General features: G+C 40.1%; 1 protein-coding gene across 3 annotated transcripts in view; it reads right to left on the bottom strand.

Moving 5' to 3' along the window:
- The window catches only part of OSBPL10 (oxysterol binding protein like 10), a 124,699-nt gene extending 104,780 nt beyond the window's left edge, over positions 1–19,919 (bottom strand). For 2 of the 3 annotated variants that reach the window (XM_068206132.1, XM_068206139.1), the window contains exon 1: positions 19,255–19,919. In XM_068206132.1, coding sequence (XP_068062233.1) covers positions 19,255–19,904 — 650 coding nt within the window. In that variant the 5' untranslated portion in view covers positions 19,905–19,919. Of the gene's footprint in view, positions 1–18,991; positions 19,204–19,254 lie in introns of those variants that run through there. The other variant, XM_068206148.1, reaches the window with a different exon arrangement.
- Between the last annotated feature and the right edge of the window lie 280 nt (positions 19,920–20,199).

Raw genomic sequence — 20,199 nt, 5'->3', positions numbered from 1 at the left:
AGCCCTTAAAAAGCTCAAGTGAATTCTCTCTCTCCTTCCTCAAGGAAAAATTACTGGCTTGCTCTTTTAAAACCTAGTTCAGCTGAACTAGCCTCCCCTACTTGATGTCACGCAGAGCTCTGCTCTGTCACCTTCCCTGCTCTGTCCCCATCACTGTCCATTACCAGCACACAACCCAGCAACACATCCCAGTGCAGCACCAATCCAGGAATGAGAGCTGGATTCAGAATAACACAGCCACATCAATCTTTGGGTAGAAGGGGAACTTTACAGAGTCATGCATGAAGCAAGGAAATAAAAAAAAAAGAAAAAGAAAAAAAAAAAAAAAAACCACAGCAAAAACAATTCCTCTGCAACTACAAGCATCACATGGAAACCACTTGGATTGTCAGTATTTTCAGCTGTAGGTCTGTGTGGATACTTGACCCCAGGCCATAATTTGGTACAGGCTGATTAAGAGGCCACAGGTCTCATGCTCTATGGTGAGCCTGTGAGCTGTAAAGCTGCTGGCTCAGGTATAAGTGAGCGAAGGTGCCTCAGGAAAATTATTTCTAAAGGTGGTTTCAAAACCCAAAAATGCAAGGAACCAAAGTACATAACCAGATAACAGCTAAAATGAAGGCACCCATCTGGTTTACACTATTGCCAAGCAGCCAACTACTTCACTGCATAAATATTCCTATCAGGATGGATCCAACTGGAGCTCTCCCCGAACTGCAGCTGAACTGCCAGGTGACTCTCCCCTTGAGCAGGGATGCCTCTCAAGTTTTAAGATTCCTTACTTGACCAAGAGATCCTTCCTTACAGAAAGCAGAAAGATCCCTTATGTGTGACAGATTCTTGGAGATAGAATGATAGCATGCTGAGTTAACTCTAATGAAACACTGCCAATCCACATAGCTGCTTAATATTATTATAGATATTGTTCAGATAATTCCATTACAGATCAATTTTTGTCCAAGTCTGAGACTAAGATTGGATCCAGCTCCACATATTCTCCATAAGAAGTTAAGAAAGCAAGAGGGTTCTCTCTGAACGTTGTGACATAACATGAGGGTCCTCCTTTCTCTTTGCATCTCTGGTCTACATGTGAATCATTCTAAGTTGATTCTATTTCAACTTTCCTGTGTATATTTCTTCCATTCTGTAATTAATAAGGTGAACCTTGCCATCAAGCTTATTGAACCTTGTCAAACCACTGCTAAACCTTTTTTAATTCCATCAAATTCATTTAACACTGTCAATTTATTATTTTGCCTCAGGAAAACATATTGCTGCTTCTCTCTTTTGAATGAGGTGCATATTCTACTCATCCACACAAGGTCACATGCATTTGTGATTGTACATAGCAGTCCTGACTTGACAGCACAGAGAAGCTCGCTTGTTGCCCCACTAACAACTTTCAACTACCCCAAACTCCTGGCAAGAAAGCTTTTACTCAATTACGTGCAACTTTCTCCCAGACTGAAAACACAGCCTGCCCCACAATAACAACTACTTCACTAATAAGAATCTTAGATAGTCAAAAGAACCTGATAGTAAGAACAATTTGCACCACTCAGCACCAGCAGTCCTGCCAAATTAATTTCTGCTGTGCTCACATTTTAAAATTAGAAAACTCCTTTTTTCAGGAGCCTCCTACATTACACTACATATGTTTCTGTCAAATCTCTTGTTTCATCTTACTGAATGACTGAGAAGAGTCATAGTGTCTGATCAGCTGGCAGGTAAGTACTTTCAAATAAAATTTGATGCCATTCTTAATACAAAAGCAATCAGTCTGTTCTGCAAAGGTCAAACTCACTAGTAACTTTTTTAAAGCTTAACGATTTCTGCTGTCATTCCTATGGTTACAATCATGCTACTATTAAAAACAATTTGGGAATTTCTGATCTAATCCACCCTCCCACACAAAAATAACTCCTTTGTCATAACTGAAACTATGAATTTTTGAGCTATGAACAGCTATGAACCAACAGCTTCAAAAGGAAGACTTAAGCTCTCCCCTTTTGAAATAAACTAGTACAGGGGAATTAAAGAAATTAGGCCAATAATGACAATATTATAGCAAAATCAAATTATTTTAAACATGCTGACAATGTCTCTGTTTATCAATGGCATAAAGCAGATAAAACTATGGAATAATGAACTAACTGAATGAGACAAATAAAATATCTCTTAGAGTCTGCTTCTAAGTCAGCTTCAGACATTTACAGTCTCTCAGGTCAAGCTTGTGCTCTCCCCTTTAGGTAAAGGTAAAAAACAGCATTAAATATATCAAAACAGCAGGCTTTTTCTCCTGCTGTTACAGGAAGTAACATCAAGTTGTGAGATATCTATTAGACTTGAAGTTTAATGGTTCTAGTAACAGCTGAAACCCCAAATCTTAATTTTAGTGCCTGAACATTTAGGCTACGTTTCAAACTTTTTCATGAAACTCCACAATCATAATAATGAAATGCTACAGGGAGATTTGGAAGAAGGAACGTTATTATAGCATAACCATTTCCACAAATAGCAGATATAAGCAGTATGTTTTCCTTCAGTTACCAGAAGTCCACAGCTTTAAAAAACTGAAGCAAGTAAAATTACTCAACGACACTAAGTTCTCTTCAGTAATGACCTAGAATTTATTTCAATGTCTTTCCTGCAAGACTTCTTCCATCTAGCTTTTTTCCTTGTCCCTAATTATGATGAAAAAATCAATGGTGTGTTGAGTACTTCTCTACTTCTCCACTTGTCTGTAGCCTTTTTTTAGTTTATCAAATGTTATCAACTGTTTGGTAACAGTCTTAATAGATGTTGCTCCTTAGCTGATAGTTTCTCTGACCTGACACCAGAAATAGACAACATATGATTTACTTCCACTTCTTCCTTCCCCAAAAAAATAATTCCTCTTGCTCACTGTATCTGAGACATCCAGATTACAATTAGAATTGCTAAAGCAAAAAGAGGGTAGGGTAAAGAGGGTAGGGTAAAAAAAAAAAAGAGGGTAGGGAAAAGTCCAAAAAGAAACATCCCAACTGAAAATTTGAACTATAGAGAGATACATTTTTTTAACAGCCATTTCAAAAAACTTACTATTTCTCAAAAACAAAACAAAACAAAACAAAACAAAACAAACAACATTGTAAAGCAGCATTCATTCACTTTATGGAGCACAAACTGCTAAGTCTCTTTCCTAACAGAGATGTGACATTTGAAGGTCACTCCTGCTCTGCTGTGCTCTTTGGTACCCTACTACCTGCCCTCACCACACCCCCTCAGTACTCACACTGGTCCTGCACTGCAGCATTTGACAAGGTAACCTTCTCTGCTTTTCATTTCATTTTGAGCACTGAGAAGCGGACAGCATGATAAAAGAACAGTAAAAAAAAACCCTGAAAAAGAAAACAGAAAAAACAACAACAAAAAAAAAAGCACAAACAAACAAACACAAAAAACTCACAAATTACTTGGAGAAAAAACTTCTTAATAACACACTAAAACACCAGCAATAATTTAAGGCATATTCTTAAACTCCTCTAAGAGTAAACCTCATACTTGCTGTTAGAACTGCAGTAGCCAGCTTGCCTACCATGCAGTCTCTGAAAGAATGAAAAAGCAGATAACAATGCACAAAAAAGAATTTCAGGAAAAAAATTCGATAGCAGGGATTTCAAGAAGCTGATCATTTTCCTGTGAAGGGCAAGACAAAAGGTAGTTTCATTTTTTCCTTCAGCAATATAAACATGACAATTCAAGTGAACCTTTGAACTCAGTGCTGGCACATGTCTATAGAAATGAGATGCAAGGGGAGTGCATTAACCAACTCACAGGTGTAAAATACTCCTTCAAACAGAAGAGATCCATCCAAGAATCCAAGTACCTAACAGAAGATTACACCACCAACAAACCAAAAATGTAAGCACAAAACAAATGGAGGCAATAAATAAATAAAAAGCCAGAGCAGAAATAGTTTTCACATTTCCAGAACCAAGTTCATTTCATAATTCTATTCATTTTCTGTTAAAAAGCAGGCAATTCAGCATTCTAATAAGTAAATCCAGTTGAGGGATTTATTCAATGAAAGTTAAAACTCAACATGAGAGCTCAGAGTAGGTATTTTCAGTCTCTCAGATATCTGTACCTGATGTCCTGACACCATCTCAAGTAAAAAAATATCTGTGAGAAACTGCGCTGTATTTTTGCCTATACCAGCTGCTTTCTCTATTACGAGTGACAGTTCCACTAAGCTTTCCAGCTCCCTCAGTTGAGACACCTATTTCCACCCCTTGTGCTCAATCTGTTCAAGTGCCACTTTTGAAAAAAAAAAATTTAAGCTCATGGGGAATAAAACCTACAAAAAGCATCATGTCATTAGCCTCTTCTCTGGAACCTGAGGTCACAGCTCATCTACCTCTAATTTTTAGCACCTGTAATATTTTCATATCTGATCTCCTTACTTTCAAATGTTTTATTCTCCTCAGCCCATCTCCTATAGCACTACTCCCCCCTGCACTTGCTGTCACAGTATCAAAAAGCAAGATCAAATAAATGGGAAAGAGAGATCCTTAGAACATGGAAAGGAGGACAGGCAGACTCGTATCATTTATCTGATCCTGCAGAAAAACTTAATATTGCACTGCCAACCTGTTTGTTCAGCTCAAGGAGCAAGACTACAGCTGGCAGCTGATCAGTTCTTCTCAAGGCTTTAATCCCTCCATTGAAAAACTAGCATAGAGAAAAGATAAGAACCTAAGTGATGAGCAGCTGTAAGCTGCTCCAGTCTGCTTAGACATTCCAGCTCTTTTCTGCAGCTTGTCCCTCAACGCGGGGACTCCCACTTGAAACCCTGTGCCCAGGGAGCAGCCACCTAAGCCTCCCACCAGCTTTCACAGTCATCTGACCCCTCTACAAAAGGTCAAAGCACAGGGAGACACTTCCAATACTTCTTCACAGCCAGGAGCACAGAGTGCTACAGGAAACCCTGAGATACATTTGAATAATCTGCCAGCCTTTAGGTTCACAGCACAGCAAAATTACAGTATCTGTCACAGGATTTCCTTTGGCCAACAGCATTTAAAGCACTGAAAGCACTGGATGAAGCAAGCTGTGCCACCTCTCCTGTGGGCCCAGGGGCTGTGAATGAGCTCAGTACAGCTGAAAGCTCTCAGCAGTGAGCTCAGAGGTGCAGAGGAACCCCAGGCCATGCCGTGCTGAGTGCACCAAGGCAGCGCTGAGGGCAGCTGGCACAAACCGCCATGGCAAAACACTCCTGGGCATCGGGGAATGTGGGATTCACCTGCCCACAGCCCCTGAGCAGCACGGGGCATGGCAGGACATAAAGGCTGGGAAAGCACTGGATTACCAGAAAGCTGCAGAAGCAAACTAGCAGTTTGAGCCCCTGACCCCCAGCAAGGACAGAGCAGCTGAACACGGCTGTCACAACCCACAGGTTATCAACTGCTCACTGCAACCCATTCCCACATTTGTGAGCTCTGCTTTAAGATAATGGCTGCTCTCACAGCTTCTTATGACTATCAAGTCTAAATTAGTATCTTAATTAGAAAAGAAGGATAAGAGTTCCAGTGCATTTCCCAGCATAATTACATTTTCACTAGGGTTTTTACTATCAACATGTAACAACTAGGGGGAAAACTAGCAATCCTGTTAGCAAGATATTTAATAACAGAAGAAAAACAAGGAATTAGAAGTTTCTGGTGTTCCAGTCTCTGGCTGTGTTTTTCTCATCCAGGAGCAAAGAGACCCAGCTAGACAGAACTACTCCCAGATCAGGTGCCCCAGCTTTCACTTCGGGGGAAAATTATCAATTTTCCCATAACCAGTACAATTTGGGAGGAGAAGAGATAATTCTGAAATAAGCCTCAATAGCATGTTTGGATTAAAGTGGCCTCCCAGAGAGAAACAGAGAGAAAAGAAGGAATAGAAAAGCAAAATGTGAACTACACATTTTATCAGCAGCCTCCAGATCCCTTGTACTATCTCCCTGATGATGACTTCACTAGGCAGAGTAAAATGCATTTCATACTGGGTGTGGAACAATTGCAGAGATACTGTATGATGCCTGGTAAGTATTAAATGTGGACACAGACTTAAGTGGACAGGACTTGCATCAGCATCAATTCTAACTGGAGTTTTTACAAACAGAATATGGAATCACAGAAATGCCTTAGGATACTCAAAGTAGCTTGGAAAAAAAAAGAGAACAGAGGTACTGGCAACAGAAGCGTAGACAGGGAAGTACAGCATGATTACACAGTTAATTTTTTAAAAATTTAATTTTACGTAGTGATCAACAAAAGGAAGTAACTATGAATAAAGATTGCCATATTATGTAAGATAATTTTTCTTTTTTTTTTCTCAGTACATGTTATGTTAAGGACTGGTAAGCATTTCATTTATGCTTTTAAAATGACAGAAAAGGTTTCAAATATATTCAAGACTACTCCTAGTTTGTTTTTAGATCCATTAGATTTCAAGTTGACATTTTTCAATATTCAGAAGCTCCTTTGTTGAAGTCAACTTTTTAAGAACAAGAACCTGTCAAAGAAAGATACTGACCATACTGTATTACAATAATGCAATCCAATGAAGTTCAAAGCATAACCACATCCTACCGATGGATATTATTGCATAAATTTTCAATTAGCTGCTTTGAGTCAGCAGAGTTCTACTGAGGTTGTATCACAGTTCACTGACTTCTTTGCCAGACCTTCAGACTTCATCCTTGTTTTGCAATGCCCTGTACTCAGCAAGAATCATTGCCAGGAGATAGAAACTCTTCACTGTTACTTTCTAGTCTGTAGCTAAAAACATCAAGGAATAAAAGACCTCAAGAAATAATAACCTTCCTGTAAACTGAAAAATTAATGTTTAGATTTGAAAACCATCTTGTATTCAATCAATGAGAGTCATTTTTAGATGTCGCCATTACACCAAGAAAAGAAAAACAATATATATTTATAATCTAGTAATCATTTAATGAGGAAATTTGTGGTCAGTTAGAGATCCAGCCTTTCTTACTCTAACCTCAGGAATGTTATGCATCACATCTGATGTTTCAGATTTTGTGAAGTACCTGTGGTGTTTTCAGATGAAAGATAAAAGACTTTTAAAAACTTTAGGTTTTTTAAGAAGACACTATCACACCAAAATATGGTGTTAAAAGTTTAAACAATATAACAATTGTGCTATAAACCAGTTTTAGTATTTTATTTTTGAGTAATGCACTGCAATACTGATAAAAACCTAAGCTCATGGGTGCAAGTTTTTTTTTTCCTTTACCATTTCTAACAAAAAAGAGAAATACTTTGAAACATCTTTCATCAGAAGTGTGCTTATCTTCATCAATGTAGGTCACCAGAATTATAGTGCCTATACAAAGCTTCCGTATTCAAGAATCTGGCTTTCTGATACCTGCCTCACATTCATTTAGCTATTTTTGGCTTGTGGACAGATCTACATTACTCATGTAATTTATGTGGAAGATACTCATAGTAATAAGATCTGATTACCACCATAAAAGGAAAACAAAAATTTTAAAGGTCATTTCCAGGAGAAAAAGATACATGATGCCAGGAGACACCAGTCCTCAAGCCAATTCTTCATTCCTCCATTCCACTCTGTACTTCTAATATTTAATTGAGGGTATATTCTTTATAGCTGTTCTAGATACAAAGTATTATGATATATTCTAAGTGAATACATGAAATACTAGGTATTTTCTAGCAGGCAAACTCCTTCCAAACACATCTATTTCAACAATAATTTTTGTGCAAGTTGATGGAATAAAACATCTAGTTTTAAATTTGTTCTGTGTTTTTTTACTGCAATGGTTATAGGAGCTGTTATTTTCACTTTCAAAATGCAGATAATTTATCATCTAGATTCTCAAACTTGAACCACATGAATGTTGACATTTCTCCCGACTGTAAGTTTCATTTAAAATATTATTTCACTGGCAAAACCTGTTGGACAAGAAATATTCATTTCATTGCCATATACAAGGGGTTGAGAACTCACCTATGTTATACTAATGCCATTTTTGTGAACATCATATACTTCTTATATATAGGGAGATAAACACACAGAAGAAAAAAAGAAGCAAAAGGCAAGTTAAGGTCTTACTTTGGCAATTTCTGAAGTTCCCAATTTTATGTCTTCCCTTCTGTTCATTCTTCCTAGTATTTGAAATGTTTCTTTTTATCCACAGTCTAAAAAGTTCCCTGTTGGGAAGAATGTACATATCCAAGGAAGTATTTTCTCTACACATCATATGGGAGAAAACACGATATACAAAGAATCTTGACAAGATCAGCATGCTAGTTTCCTTCCAGCTCTTCTGCACCCAGCTTGTTCAAACAAACAAGTTTTGCAGAAACCAGACCTTTCTTACATCATCTCAGAATAGCTGGAACTTTTCAACTTTCTGTGCCAATACTTCACAATCCAATAGTTTTTTCCCTTGCCTCTACTCTTACAACTAACATTTCATTGACTGAAATGAGAAGTTTAAGTTTCTATGTTTGGTCTTTATCCTGTCAGGTAATATGCAGCAATCTTTAACAAGTATGTTGTCAGCACTATCTCTCAGAAACATATGTATAGAGTCCACAGAACCCGTAAGAGGGTGCTTTCAACAACATGTTGCAAGATATGCAGAGCACTAGCCTTGATCCTTCTGAAGAAAGAGTATTTAGATTGGTGAGCAAACATAACTTCTGAAGACCTTTATACATTAGGCTGCTGCTTTGTACACATATATATTTTTTCTAGAAATACTGCTCTACAAAAATCCAGATCATTAGTGTTCAAATGAAAAATTAAAAAACAATACTTACAACCTTTAGCAAGAAAATAGTTTAATCATCACAGATGCTTGAATTCCCATATAAACAATACTGTGTTTAAAAGGGCAAAGGTAAGTCTGGCATGTTAATATATATCCAGGTGGATACTGTCACTAGCTTCCTCTGACTGCTATTCACATCAGTCATCTACTTACTTGAAAGTAGCTCTGCTACAGAAGATGGCAAAGGGAAGAAAGCAAAACCAGAAAAATCCTCACTGCACACTCTGCAATTTAAAAAGCACTACTTTACTCACTACTTCTTGTGTGCCATTCTTAATGGCAGTATTAAAATGCATAAATAAGAGCAAATTCTCTCACTTGGGTTTTCAAGACTTCATTCTGAATTCATGTTATACAACTTCCAGACTTTCTTTCTAAAGAAGTAAAGGTCTAGCCTTGTGCTGTCCTCAGTTGAGCATCTACTTCTGCCTCACCCCTGATTCTTCCCTTACACAGAATCACAGAATGGTTTGGGTTGGAAGGGACATTAAAGATCACCCAGTTCCAACCCCCCTGCCATGGGCAGGGACACCTTTCACTAGAGCAAGTTGTTCAAAGCCCCATCCAGCTTGGCCTTGAACACTTCCAGGGATGGAGCATCCACAGCTTCTCTGGGTAACCTGTGCCAGTGCTTTGTCAGTCTCACAGTAAAGAATTTCTTCCCAGCATCTCATCTAAACCTACTCTATTTCATTGTGAAACTATTCCCTCTCATCCTGTCACTACAGTGTGCTTTGCCTTCATCAGTCCATCCTCCAGACGCTTTAACCCCTTTTCTAAAACTCTCCAGCCATTCTACTCTTTTCTTTCCTCCCTTTTCTATTGTCAAGCTATCCCTTCCTTCTACTTGCATAATAAAAATGGGATGAATTTTGATACACTCACACAATGTAAAACAAAGCTCACTAAGCTGGTAAGATAAAACAGGAGAAAAGCAGAGAAGCAAAGAAAGTAGAGACAAAACCCACACTACACTTTATGATGTGGAAGGCAAAACTTTCAGCTAAAAAACAACCAAAATAAAAACACCAAAACCAAATGAACCACCCAACCAAAAATGTCAAATGCTTGATGCTTGCAGTAGTGAATAACCTGTTTTGCTCCTCCACTGTGCTGCTTTGGGCTGGGATAGTTAATTTGTTTACACTTGATACCTTCTTCATGATTAAGTTCATTATTTTCCTCCTATCACCATGATAAAAGCACTACACAGAAACTTGACAACTCCAAACAATGGCAACAGACAAGAAATTGGCCTTTTCATCTCTTCCTTCCTCCTCTTTTTTTTTCCATTTCATAAATTCAAGCACACAAATAGCAGAATGCCTGGTCTTGCCTGCATTTGCTTAAACAAGTCTCCTTTTACTAGGAAGATTTTCTCCATATTCCAAAGCTGGAAAAACACACACACCTTTCTCCATCTGAGGTTAAACACACTACTCTGACTGCAGTGTGCAGATTTCCTCACAGTGTGTGTGCCCCACCTCAATGAAAGATGTAGCAACCAATATAGCTGTAAGTGGAGTGTGGTTCACAATTCTGTATGTAAGGTAAACACTGAAGCTTTATCAACCCACAGCCCCACCTTACATTTATGTACTTCCTGTCTCACCACTATTTTTGACTGTGCTCCAAGTCCATTCTCAAGCAAATCAAATAAGTATCAACTTATTTTATAAAAAATCTTGTAAACCTGACTAAAGGCACACTATATAAAGCACAGGTCTTAACCCTGGAAAAGACAACTCCTGAATGGCTGTGCAGTTGAAAAAAGCCATTTTCTCAGTCACTGAGAAATAAGTACTTGATACATCAACTTGTAGTAGTAACTTACTAAAAAGCACAATAAAAATAGCAGTTTAGGGATTTCAACTTAGAACCATTCAACTGACAGCCTAAGATCTTTTCAGTCAAGTACCTCTTCAGGCACCTACAAATGCTGATACCCAACAGCAACCACATTTAGCCTGCAGGAAGGTCCTAAACAAGCACTAAGCATTTAGCAATTAGTACTACACATCAGTGTATCCCTGTCTTTTATTTTGAAGGCTCAGATTCCAAATTTCACTGCAATTTTAACAAAAAAACACCACCAACAAAATTATTAGGTTACACCACACATATAGTGAATGGCAAAAAAAGGTTAAGGTTCATCAATACTTGGTGCATCCAGCTCCTCTTCATCAAAAACAATGGGCAAGCACCCAAACCACAGAAAATTACACATTAAATGCACTGAAAAACAGTTAAAAGATGGAGCTATCCTTAAAATATAACTGAAGTTATTTGAGTGTAGGTATTTCTAATAGGGTCTTCTGGCAATCAGTACTTGGCTTTGGAGTGCTTAGCAATGACCTAGATGGGAGGAAAAATTTCCATAAAGATTGCTGATGATATGAAAATAGGCTATCATCAGCCAACATCATGCTTTCCAATACTGTCAAAATAAAATTATATATCTAGTGACAAAAAAGCCATAATTACAAGATACAGGATTCACCTGGAAAATAAATTACTCATAAAAATTTAGGATAAGGAAAACCTACTGATTATTTTGGTCAAATAATTCTTCCAACTACTAATAACTTTCCTCAACTATATTCTAAAATTATTGTCTTCCTAAACAAATAATTAACTGCTATTTCCCCCCCCTCAAAAACCAGGGCCTGCATGCACCATGAGAAAGCCCAAGAAAAATCACTGGGGATATGCAAAAACATGCTAACTGTGGAGAGAGCAGTCTGCAGGAAGACAGCTACCACAGCAATCCTTCCCAACACCTTCACCAACCAAAAAAATAAAAAAAGGCAGTGAAGTGCTACCCTTCATTTTGACACTTCTAGCACTCACTTGGATAGTACTATACCATATGCTCCTGGATCAAATAGTATACTGGATATCAGGAGAAAATGGCATAACAAGCACCAGGATATAGCAGCTTAAGTAAATAGAAAATAACAAGAGTGTGGGTATGGAGATACCTGTCTGGAGAACCCAAGCAGCACCAAAGAACATGAGGTCTCAGTGTTGCCTGTAAATCAGACTAACAATTAAATTTAGGAGGCAAAACTAACAACCTAATTTTGAAAAAAATAACCAACCAAGACTTGGCTGGTCTCTGAACTTTTTAAGCAGGGAATATATATTGAGTTGGAGCAAACAGAATGCATTATCCTTGTATTTGATCCTAAGTGCAACTACAACTACATGTGTACACAGTTCTGGTGTCCCATGTAAATAAAAAACTTTGAAACACTGAATAACCATCAGGACTATCATAAATTACTGAAGTTGCTGGGAGAGCTGACTTGCAGCAAGACAACTCCATTGGTCTAGATACTCCAAACACAGAAAAAGATAACCACTTAGCCTGCCCAAAAATAACAAACGTAGAGCCCAAATGTGATACGAGATATCTTCAGTCCAGCATCATGAGATTCACTGAAGAGTTAAAGGCTGATACACACTAAGTACAACAGGCAGTTTTTAAGTAGTGATTAACTCTGAGCAAATTGTTCCCATGGCTATGATGAAGAATCCTCTACCACCAGAAGATAAATCCTCAGATCAATAACCAAAGAGTAACACAAGTCTAGACACAACAGAAACCATGGCAATTACTATGGCTTGTGCTATACAACTGAGTAGTTAAGCATTTCCACCCTTCAGTTTTAAATTACCTACAAATTAAAAGCCATCTTGGAAAGTGAAGTGCAGCAGCATTTAGACAGCATTTACAGCAACATTTTTATATGCAACAGTTAAATACTAAGCAAACTTTGTCTCTCTGGATTACGTTCCAAAAAGTAATCAAACATCTCAGGAAGAGATCCACAAAAGCCTTCAAAATCTAAAGCACAATGTTGAGATACTTGTAAATACAGTTGCATTAGTTTATTATATGGAAACAAACTGCATTTTTCAATGAACCAAATTCACTATTTTTTTCCATCATTCATTGTAGTAAATATTTAACAAATATAGTTGTACATTAAATAGCCATCGTTATGACAATTTTTAGCAACCTTTTCACTTAGAAAGTTCAGTGTTTCAAATATATCATAAAGAAGAAAGAGTATTAGGTGAAGCTAAAGACCAAATAGATTCTTACTGAACAATTGGTTTTAAATATAAAATGACTGGGGTAAACTTTTGAATACTTATATACTCATAAAATTATTCCAGGCACATTACTTAGTTTAACAACCTACTGTCACTTCTCCTACATTAACAAAATCCATATTCATAAATTGGTGGGGCTTTTTAAATGAGCCAGCAAGTGCATGTGTGCTCCCTCTAACCAAACTTATCATTGCCTTGCTAAGCACAGAAATCCCCATTGAAAAAGCTAGCAGCAAAATGAGCCAGTAATAACAAAACCCAGAGAAGGGCAAGTGCCTGTTTCAGTGCTAGTGCCAACTGCCACTTCTCTGCACTGCCTGCGAGCTAAGTGTGACATCTGGGTGAAAGGAAGACCACACTCTATTTTGACTGTCACTTCATTCCCTCTGGTACAAGACTGCTGCTCAGCACTGAAGAGCACTCGCAAATCCCAAATATACAGCCTGAGTGAAAATGCCCGAGTCTCATCTGTTTCCAACAGATTTTTCCTACATTATCATCAAGCATGTTCTGCATTAGGTTATTATCCATTATATGAATTTATCCTCTGCATAGGCATAAGCAGCCCCAACACCATATGACACAAGCAGCTGAGGAATAAAGACCTTGGGCTACCTGCCTGGGGACCAGAGAAATGTCCATGGCAGTTCTCCAACCAGAATCCACACCCCCACAATGCAAACCAATTCCTTAACCACAAGATCTTCTTTTTCAATTTTAGTCTGAGGTTCAAAGTTGTCTTCTTCCAAATGTTCCCTGCAAGCACTACTGAAGGGCAGAGAATGATGGATTTCTCAGCCTCTCTCTTCCCTTGTTAAAATTCTTTCTCTGACTTTGCTGTTTGAAACACCTTCTCCATTCTCCCAACAGAGAGGCAACAGCAAAAGCTATTCAAACTAATCAACCAGCCTGTCATTAAACCAGTTAAGTTTAATCAGCCACTAACTAAACAAAGAGAAGGTACACCTTAACTTAAATTTTCCTACAAAGAAACTAGGGATATACTTTTAAAAAGATTGATTTATTTCTTTTACTTTCATTTGTTTTTTAAAGTGAGCATTAATTATACTTAAGAGGGAAAAGTTTCAACAGCAAAAAGTGAAGGAGAAGAAGAAAAAAGAAAGCTTACACTTTAATGTCATTATTTTTGCTACATAGATTTTAGTATTAAGAAAACAGATTAGTGCCTTAATCCAAAATAGAACTTACTAATAACTGAGTTTTTGGCATTTTAAATTCCAAGTTTATTTAAGATTAATGACATATATCTTGATTTAAATGAGGTAAAATATGCAGCTACTGAGTATTTAGCACAGGAAACATCATATGCTCCAGAGAACTAAAATAAGTTGGCTTTAAGTAGATTTCTTCCTTTTCACATTGCCTCCCTACTACAAATAGAGCCTACAAGTGAAGGGACAACACAGTTTCCAGTAAAATCTATTCTGCAAGTAAAATCTTTAACAGAATGTTAGCACTATAGTATAAAATCACCTTGAAATTTTGAGGTTTACACAATTCCTAACAAATTATAAGCAAGGCTCCAAAATTCAAGCAGAAGATGCAGAACAGAAGAAACAGAATATATTGTATATCTCCAGCTCCTTAAAAGGGAGTCTCCCTGTTCATAGACTCTGCAAATAAATCCTGGAGGGTGTTACAACACTACACAAAGCCCTGGACAGACATGCCACAGAATAGCACTAAGATGAAAAAATACGCAGTGGAAGAGTTGGTGTTAATCTAACTCCAGTAAGAACACAAAAAATTCCCATTTCAGCAAATTTCACAAACACTGAGTTAAGCATGTGGCTATTTTCTCCTTCTCAGATACTGTCTTGCTGTTAGGCTATTTAATATGGCTAATATGGCTTATTAGGAGTGTGGTTTATTTTATACTAAAAAATCTCAGTTTATTTCTCTAGGACAGATTTCCCCCTCAGCAGCTATACAGGTATACCATAGTCATATAGTTTGTTCAGTAACTATATACTAAAATGCCCCAATTCATTGCTCAAACAACTTGACTTGTACCACTGAAGAATACTATATATAATATTATATATAGTGTATACTATACTGAAGAATACTAAGAATACTAGCAAGTACCAGAGGTACTAACTACCCCAAAACACTACAAGCAGATGTGTCAATCACAAAATTCTGTGAAAGACTGGTTAGCTGATTCAGAAAGAGGGAGAGGGAGGTTATTACTGTGTTTGAAGATACCTTTGTTAATTCTCCTAGGAGGTCACAATCTGTTTCTCCAGAATATATATATAAATTAAAAAAAAAAAAAAAAGTTACACACAGATTTTTGTGCTACAGCAGAATACACTGTTGACACATTTTGTCAGCATACATAGAAAACTCTCCTGTAACAGCTGCAGTCAGAGCAGCACATGCTCTGGGAGCCAGTGAAATCAGCTGCTAAAGTGGCATTAAAATCTGATGGCTACCTGCTGCTTGGGACACTGGTAATAAGAAAGGGTCTTTCTGTTGTGGCAGGAGTCAGACTGCAACTGCTCTGTGCAACTACACAAGACAAGAGATTACATCACAGCATTGGAGAGCCTGATAAAGATCCTGAGTGCAAAAAATCCCCAGACTGCCCCAAAGTACACTTCTTGTTGGCCTACAGGGAATGCAGCTAATCCCCAAAAGAAGTCTGGTGGTGCCCAAGCACAAGAAGTGAGGCATGATTCATGCAGGCTGGTAACACAATACATTTCCCAACTGAGAGAGGAAACAGGAGTAGGCCAAAATAAAGTCTAAAAAAACACTTGGGCTACAGAACAACTTACACAGAGCAGTTCAGCTCAGAAAACCGACAATATCCATCAGCTATGGCTCCATTTATTGTTGTTACAAACCCAGATTTAAGTCCCAGCTCAAATGCAGATGATCCAGGACATTATACACACTTGCAGGATAAAACCCTACAAGTGTAAGTACTAAGTATTTTCAGGGAAAAAGCAGAGAGGGGGATGCAGACACTTTGAATTTCCTATTACCTTGAGCAAATGGGGGTTTTAAGATTTTTTTTACAACATTTTGCCCATCTACTCAAAAGACATGACAGTAACATCACAGGCAATAAGTATTTCAATAATTTCAAATTAATTAATGAAAAATAGGTCTTGCATGACATGACATTACAGAGACATATTTGTCCATGAAATCCACATAATTCCTGCTTAAAATACAAACTCTACCCTCCCACACACATGTAACAAGTAAATCCCAATAGAAATTATTTGTAACAGTACTTCAATTGAGAACACAATTACTTGTAATTGCATAGAAAAGACAGCCAGATGCCCTACTGTCTCAGACCAGACACAAGTGATCTTATGTCAAAGAGTCTGTTTCAGATTAAGCTCTACTCTCTGTATCCATACCTGAATAAATCCACAGAAAGTTACAGACTCAAGTGGAGACACTGCAAATGCCCAGGCCCCTTGACACCTTTCTCACACAACAAACTGCCTCAAAACAAGAAATGACCCTTTCCTTCTGCTTGTCATAAAGGTGAGGAATCACCTCACTCATTTCCAGATCAGGTTGTTCCTGATCTGCTAGAGCAGAACAAATGGATTTCTTTAGTAACAAACAACAAACACATGGAAATTCTCAAAATAAGAAGTAATGCAGCTATCCAGATTGACTGATTTTGAGGCCTTCAATTACTTCAGTTAATGCTTATAAATGAAGTGTTATGCTTCAGTAATCATATTCAGTTCCCTCATCCAAAATCAGACTATCTTGCATATGCCTGCTAAAGGAACACTTATTCAGAAGTGACACTACTTTATTATAATTCAAATTACAGTAATTGCTTCAGACTTGTAAAGGCTACTTTGCACATTAAGTGTTGGATAACCTAGGAAAGCCTTTCAACTTCAATACCACACAGCAAGAGTTAACATTAACTACATTTAAATTATTTAAGCTAATGGATAAGGAGCTTTAAAGAACATCCCAAATCCACGATAAGTGAACTCTTATCAGTTTTTGCTTTATTTTTCCATTTTATTTATATTCATGCCATCTGGGTGTATTGATCATGCAGCTGAACAATCTTGTGTTTCTTCAAATGAAGTAAATGCAAAACTAATTTGTCTGCTAACAAATATGCTGCAAGTGCCAGCTACAAAGTCATTTACAGACTGTTACAGAATGAGCTCCAATTCACAGTAAACACGTTCCATAACAAAAATCCAGAAGGCCAAATGGACAACCATGCTCAAACCAACGGATCACTACTCATTCATTGAACATTATATAGTAAGATCAACTTCTGTGAGCTGCAATTTCAACTGATCTGTTTAGAACTTATATCAGATTCCACATCCCAAACCACAGGTACATGCATCAAAAGAACAGAGTAGGTGAGCAAACTAAAAAAGTTACTTATCCTAAAAGCTACCTCATGATAAACCACTTGCTGAAAAAGCCAGACATACAGAAAAAGCCAGACATACAGAAAGTAAAACTGGCAATTGACAAAGCACAATAAAGCACTATTAAAAATGACTGCTGAAAGTAAACAAACATTAGTTTCCAAGTGCTATGGTAGGACTGTTTAAGTGACATTTGTCTTTTTTCCATCATGTTTTCAGGTAAAATTTCTTGGACATGCACAGATTATGCACACTATTTCCAGCTGTTAGCCTTATCAAAGATTTAATGTTTCCAAATACAAAAAAAACAGGCAGCTTTAGACCCAAAGATTTATAAGCAATTACCTCTCTTTTGCAATTTCAGATTATAACCCTTAAAAACACACACAGTAAAAGAAGCTACTGTCTCTATAAAAAGAGATGGAGGTGTAAGGGGGAAAAAAGGGGGTAAGGGGGCTTTTAAATTTTAGTCATGGATTTCAGTCCTACATTTTAGGTATCAAAATGTGTTTGTTTCTTATCAAAACTACAGGAGGACTACATAAACCAACAAGGAGATGAAAGTCTAATGTGCATTTAGAACAGAACTACAGTAACCAAATGACAGCAAAAGGGCCCTCTCCATGTCTCTGCTGAAGTAGTCAAGTTTAATGGAGATGTGTGTCTCCAGTTCATACTAAACTTGTAATTTATAGCTGGTACACCTATGCATGGCCTCCAGTGTATGGAATTAGACCAGTTCCTGAAATTCTCCAGGAAGTACTGCTACAGTAGTCCTAACACTGATTTAGCCACACACGATTCAGCACCAGAGCATCCCTGGCATTTATGCAACTCTGTCACTTACAAATGCTTTAAATTTACTGTCAGAACATCAAGATCTCAGCCATTCCCATGTTCTTATTGCTTGTAATCACCTAATGTAAGTAACAGCAGGTTTTAGTCTTTTTGTTTGTTTTCTTAAAGGTCTGTAAAGAGCTTTAAACCTAGTCATGTACTTGTTCTCTCTATAGCATCTTCTTCTCTTTAAAATCACTACAGTGTTGCTTTATATTGAGAAGCTGTGTTTTGGACACACAGTTTTGTCCATCCATTAAGACAACAAAGTTGAGTAACAAAAAGTAAAACGTAACAGGATATCTCTTTTGCTTTCAACAGATCCCAACACAGCACTATTTACTCCAAAGTCTGGCTCCAACTCCGTAAAAATTTTGCACTACAACTAGACCAAAACCAGACCTTCCTCGGGACTTCCACAGACGCAAGTCAGCCTGTCCACACCCAACAAATTGCAGGACCTGGGCCTGTCACCGTATCAGCATAAATTAGGGCTTGTCAAACAGGTAGGACATAGCAACAGAAGTTATTTTATTGAACACAAAGGCAACTGTTTCCGCTGTCCCACCTCATAGCGAAAAAAATAACAGTAATAAGCATTATATTTTTCCCCATTTATTTTGGGAGGCTCTCAGGTTTTCATTCTTTAGTTATCCAAGCTAACTTCACAGGAGATGAAAACTAACGTGATAGAAAAAGGAGCTTAAAAGCGGAGCCCTGTCATGCAGGGACAGCAGCATGTCCAGCCTCAGCCCTACCCTGCCCCCGCCCGCACCTGCGGCGGCCGCGCCGGGGGACACCGCTCCGACCCTGCGCCGGGCCACCTCCCCACCTTCCCGGCTGGGAAAATAAACAAGTCAAACAAAAGGAAGGAGAGCGGGAGCAGAGGGGAACGGAGCCCGGCCTCGGGACGCGGCGGCCGGGAAGGGTTGGGGTCGGGTCGGGCGGCAGCGCCGGTTGCCCGGGCACCATCTTGGGGGCTGCCGGGGGCGAGGACGCGGCCCCGCAGCGCCGCCGGGGGCCGGCCCGGCGCTTTACCTGCTCTGCCAGCCCTGCAGGAGGTTGGTGTATTTGCTGAGCGTCCCTTCCAGCACCGGCTCCCGCCGCCTGCCGCCGCCGGGCGCCTGTGCGCCCCCCGGGCTGGCCGCCGCCGAGCCGGGGCTGCTGCCACCGCCCCCGCCGCCATCCAGCCTGCCCGCGGCCGCCGCCCGGCCCGGGAGCCCGCGGCTGGCGGAGGACGACGAGGGGGACGAGCCCGCCGACGTGGGGCGGCTGCTGCTGCGGCTGCTGCTGTTGCTGCCGCCGCCTTCGCCCGCCGCTTTCTCCATGGAGCCCCGCGGCGGCGGCTGCCCGTCCGCTCCGGCCCCGGCTGCCGCCCGTGCCCGGCAAAGCCCTGACTCACAGGCGGCGCGGAGAGGGGCGGCGCCCGGGGGAGAAGGGGCTGGGCCGCGGCGGGCGAGTGAACCGCTGCGCCGCCTCCTCCTCGCCAGGCGTCGCGGGGAGCTGGGCGGCGGTCGGTGCCCCTCGGTCCCGCGGGGTCCCGCCCGCCGCCCCGCCGGGCGCCCCGCCCGCCCCAGCCAGGGGCAGGGCGCTGCTGCGGCGGGGGCCGCGCAGGGGCGGGGGCCGCACACGCACACGCGGAGGCACAGGGCGAACGGGGAGAGGCACAGCACGCACACCGACTGCATGGTGCCCGCGGCCGGCACACACACGCACACGCCGTGCGACGCGGGAAGTGACCCCGAAGGACACGGTGCCCGGGCGTGGGGCAGGCGTGCAGACCCACGCGTGTGGCGGGGGCAGAGCCCACAATGAGACCGCCTCCGGCCCCGGCGGCCGCACCGCGCCCCCCGTGACGCGCCCGCCACATGACAGGCACTCACCCGAGCAGCGGCGGGGTGTGCGCTGGGAAAGCGGCGGACAGCGGGCTGCCCGGGCCACAAAGCGTGTGGCTGACGCTTGCACGAGCTGTGCCCCGTGGCC

This window comes from Anomalospiza imberbis, chromosome 1, assembly GCF_031753505.1.
Source record: "Anomalospiza imberbis isolate Cuckoo-Finch-1a 21T00152 chromosome 1, ASM3175350v1, whole genome shotgun sequence".
In the NCBI taxonomy this organism is placed as follows: Eukaryota; Metazoa; Chordata; class Aves; order Passeriformes; family Viduidae; genus Anomalospiza; species Anomalospiza imberbis.
The sequence above is the reverse complement of the archived record's forward strand: the minus strand, read 5'-3'. Positions and strand labels throughout refer to the sequence as shown.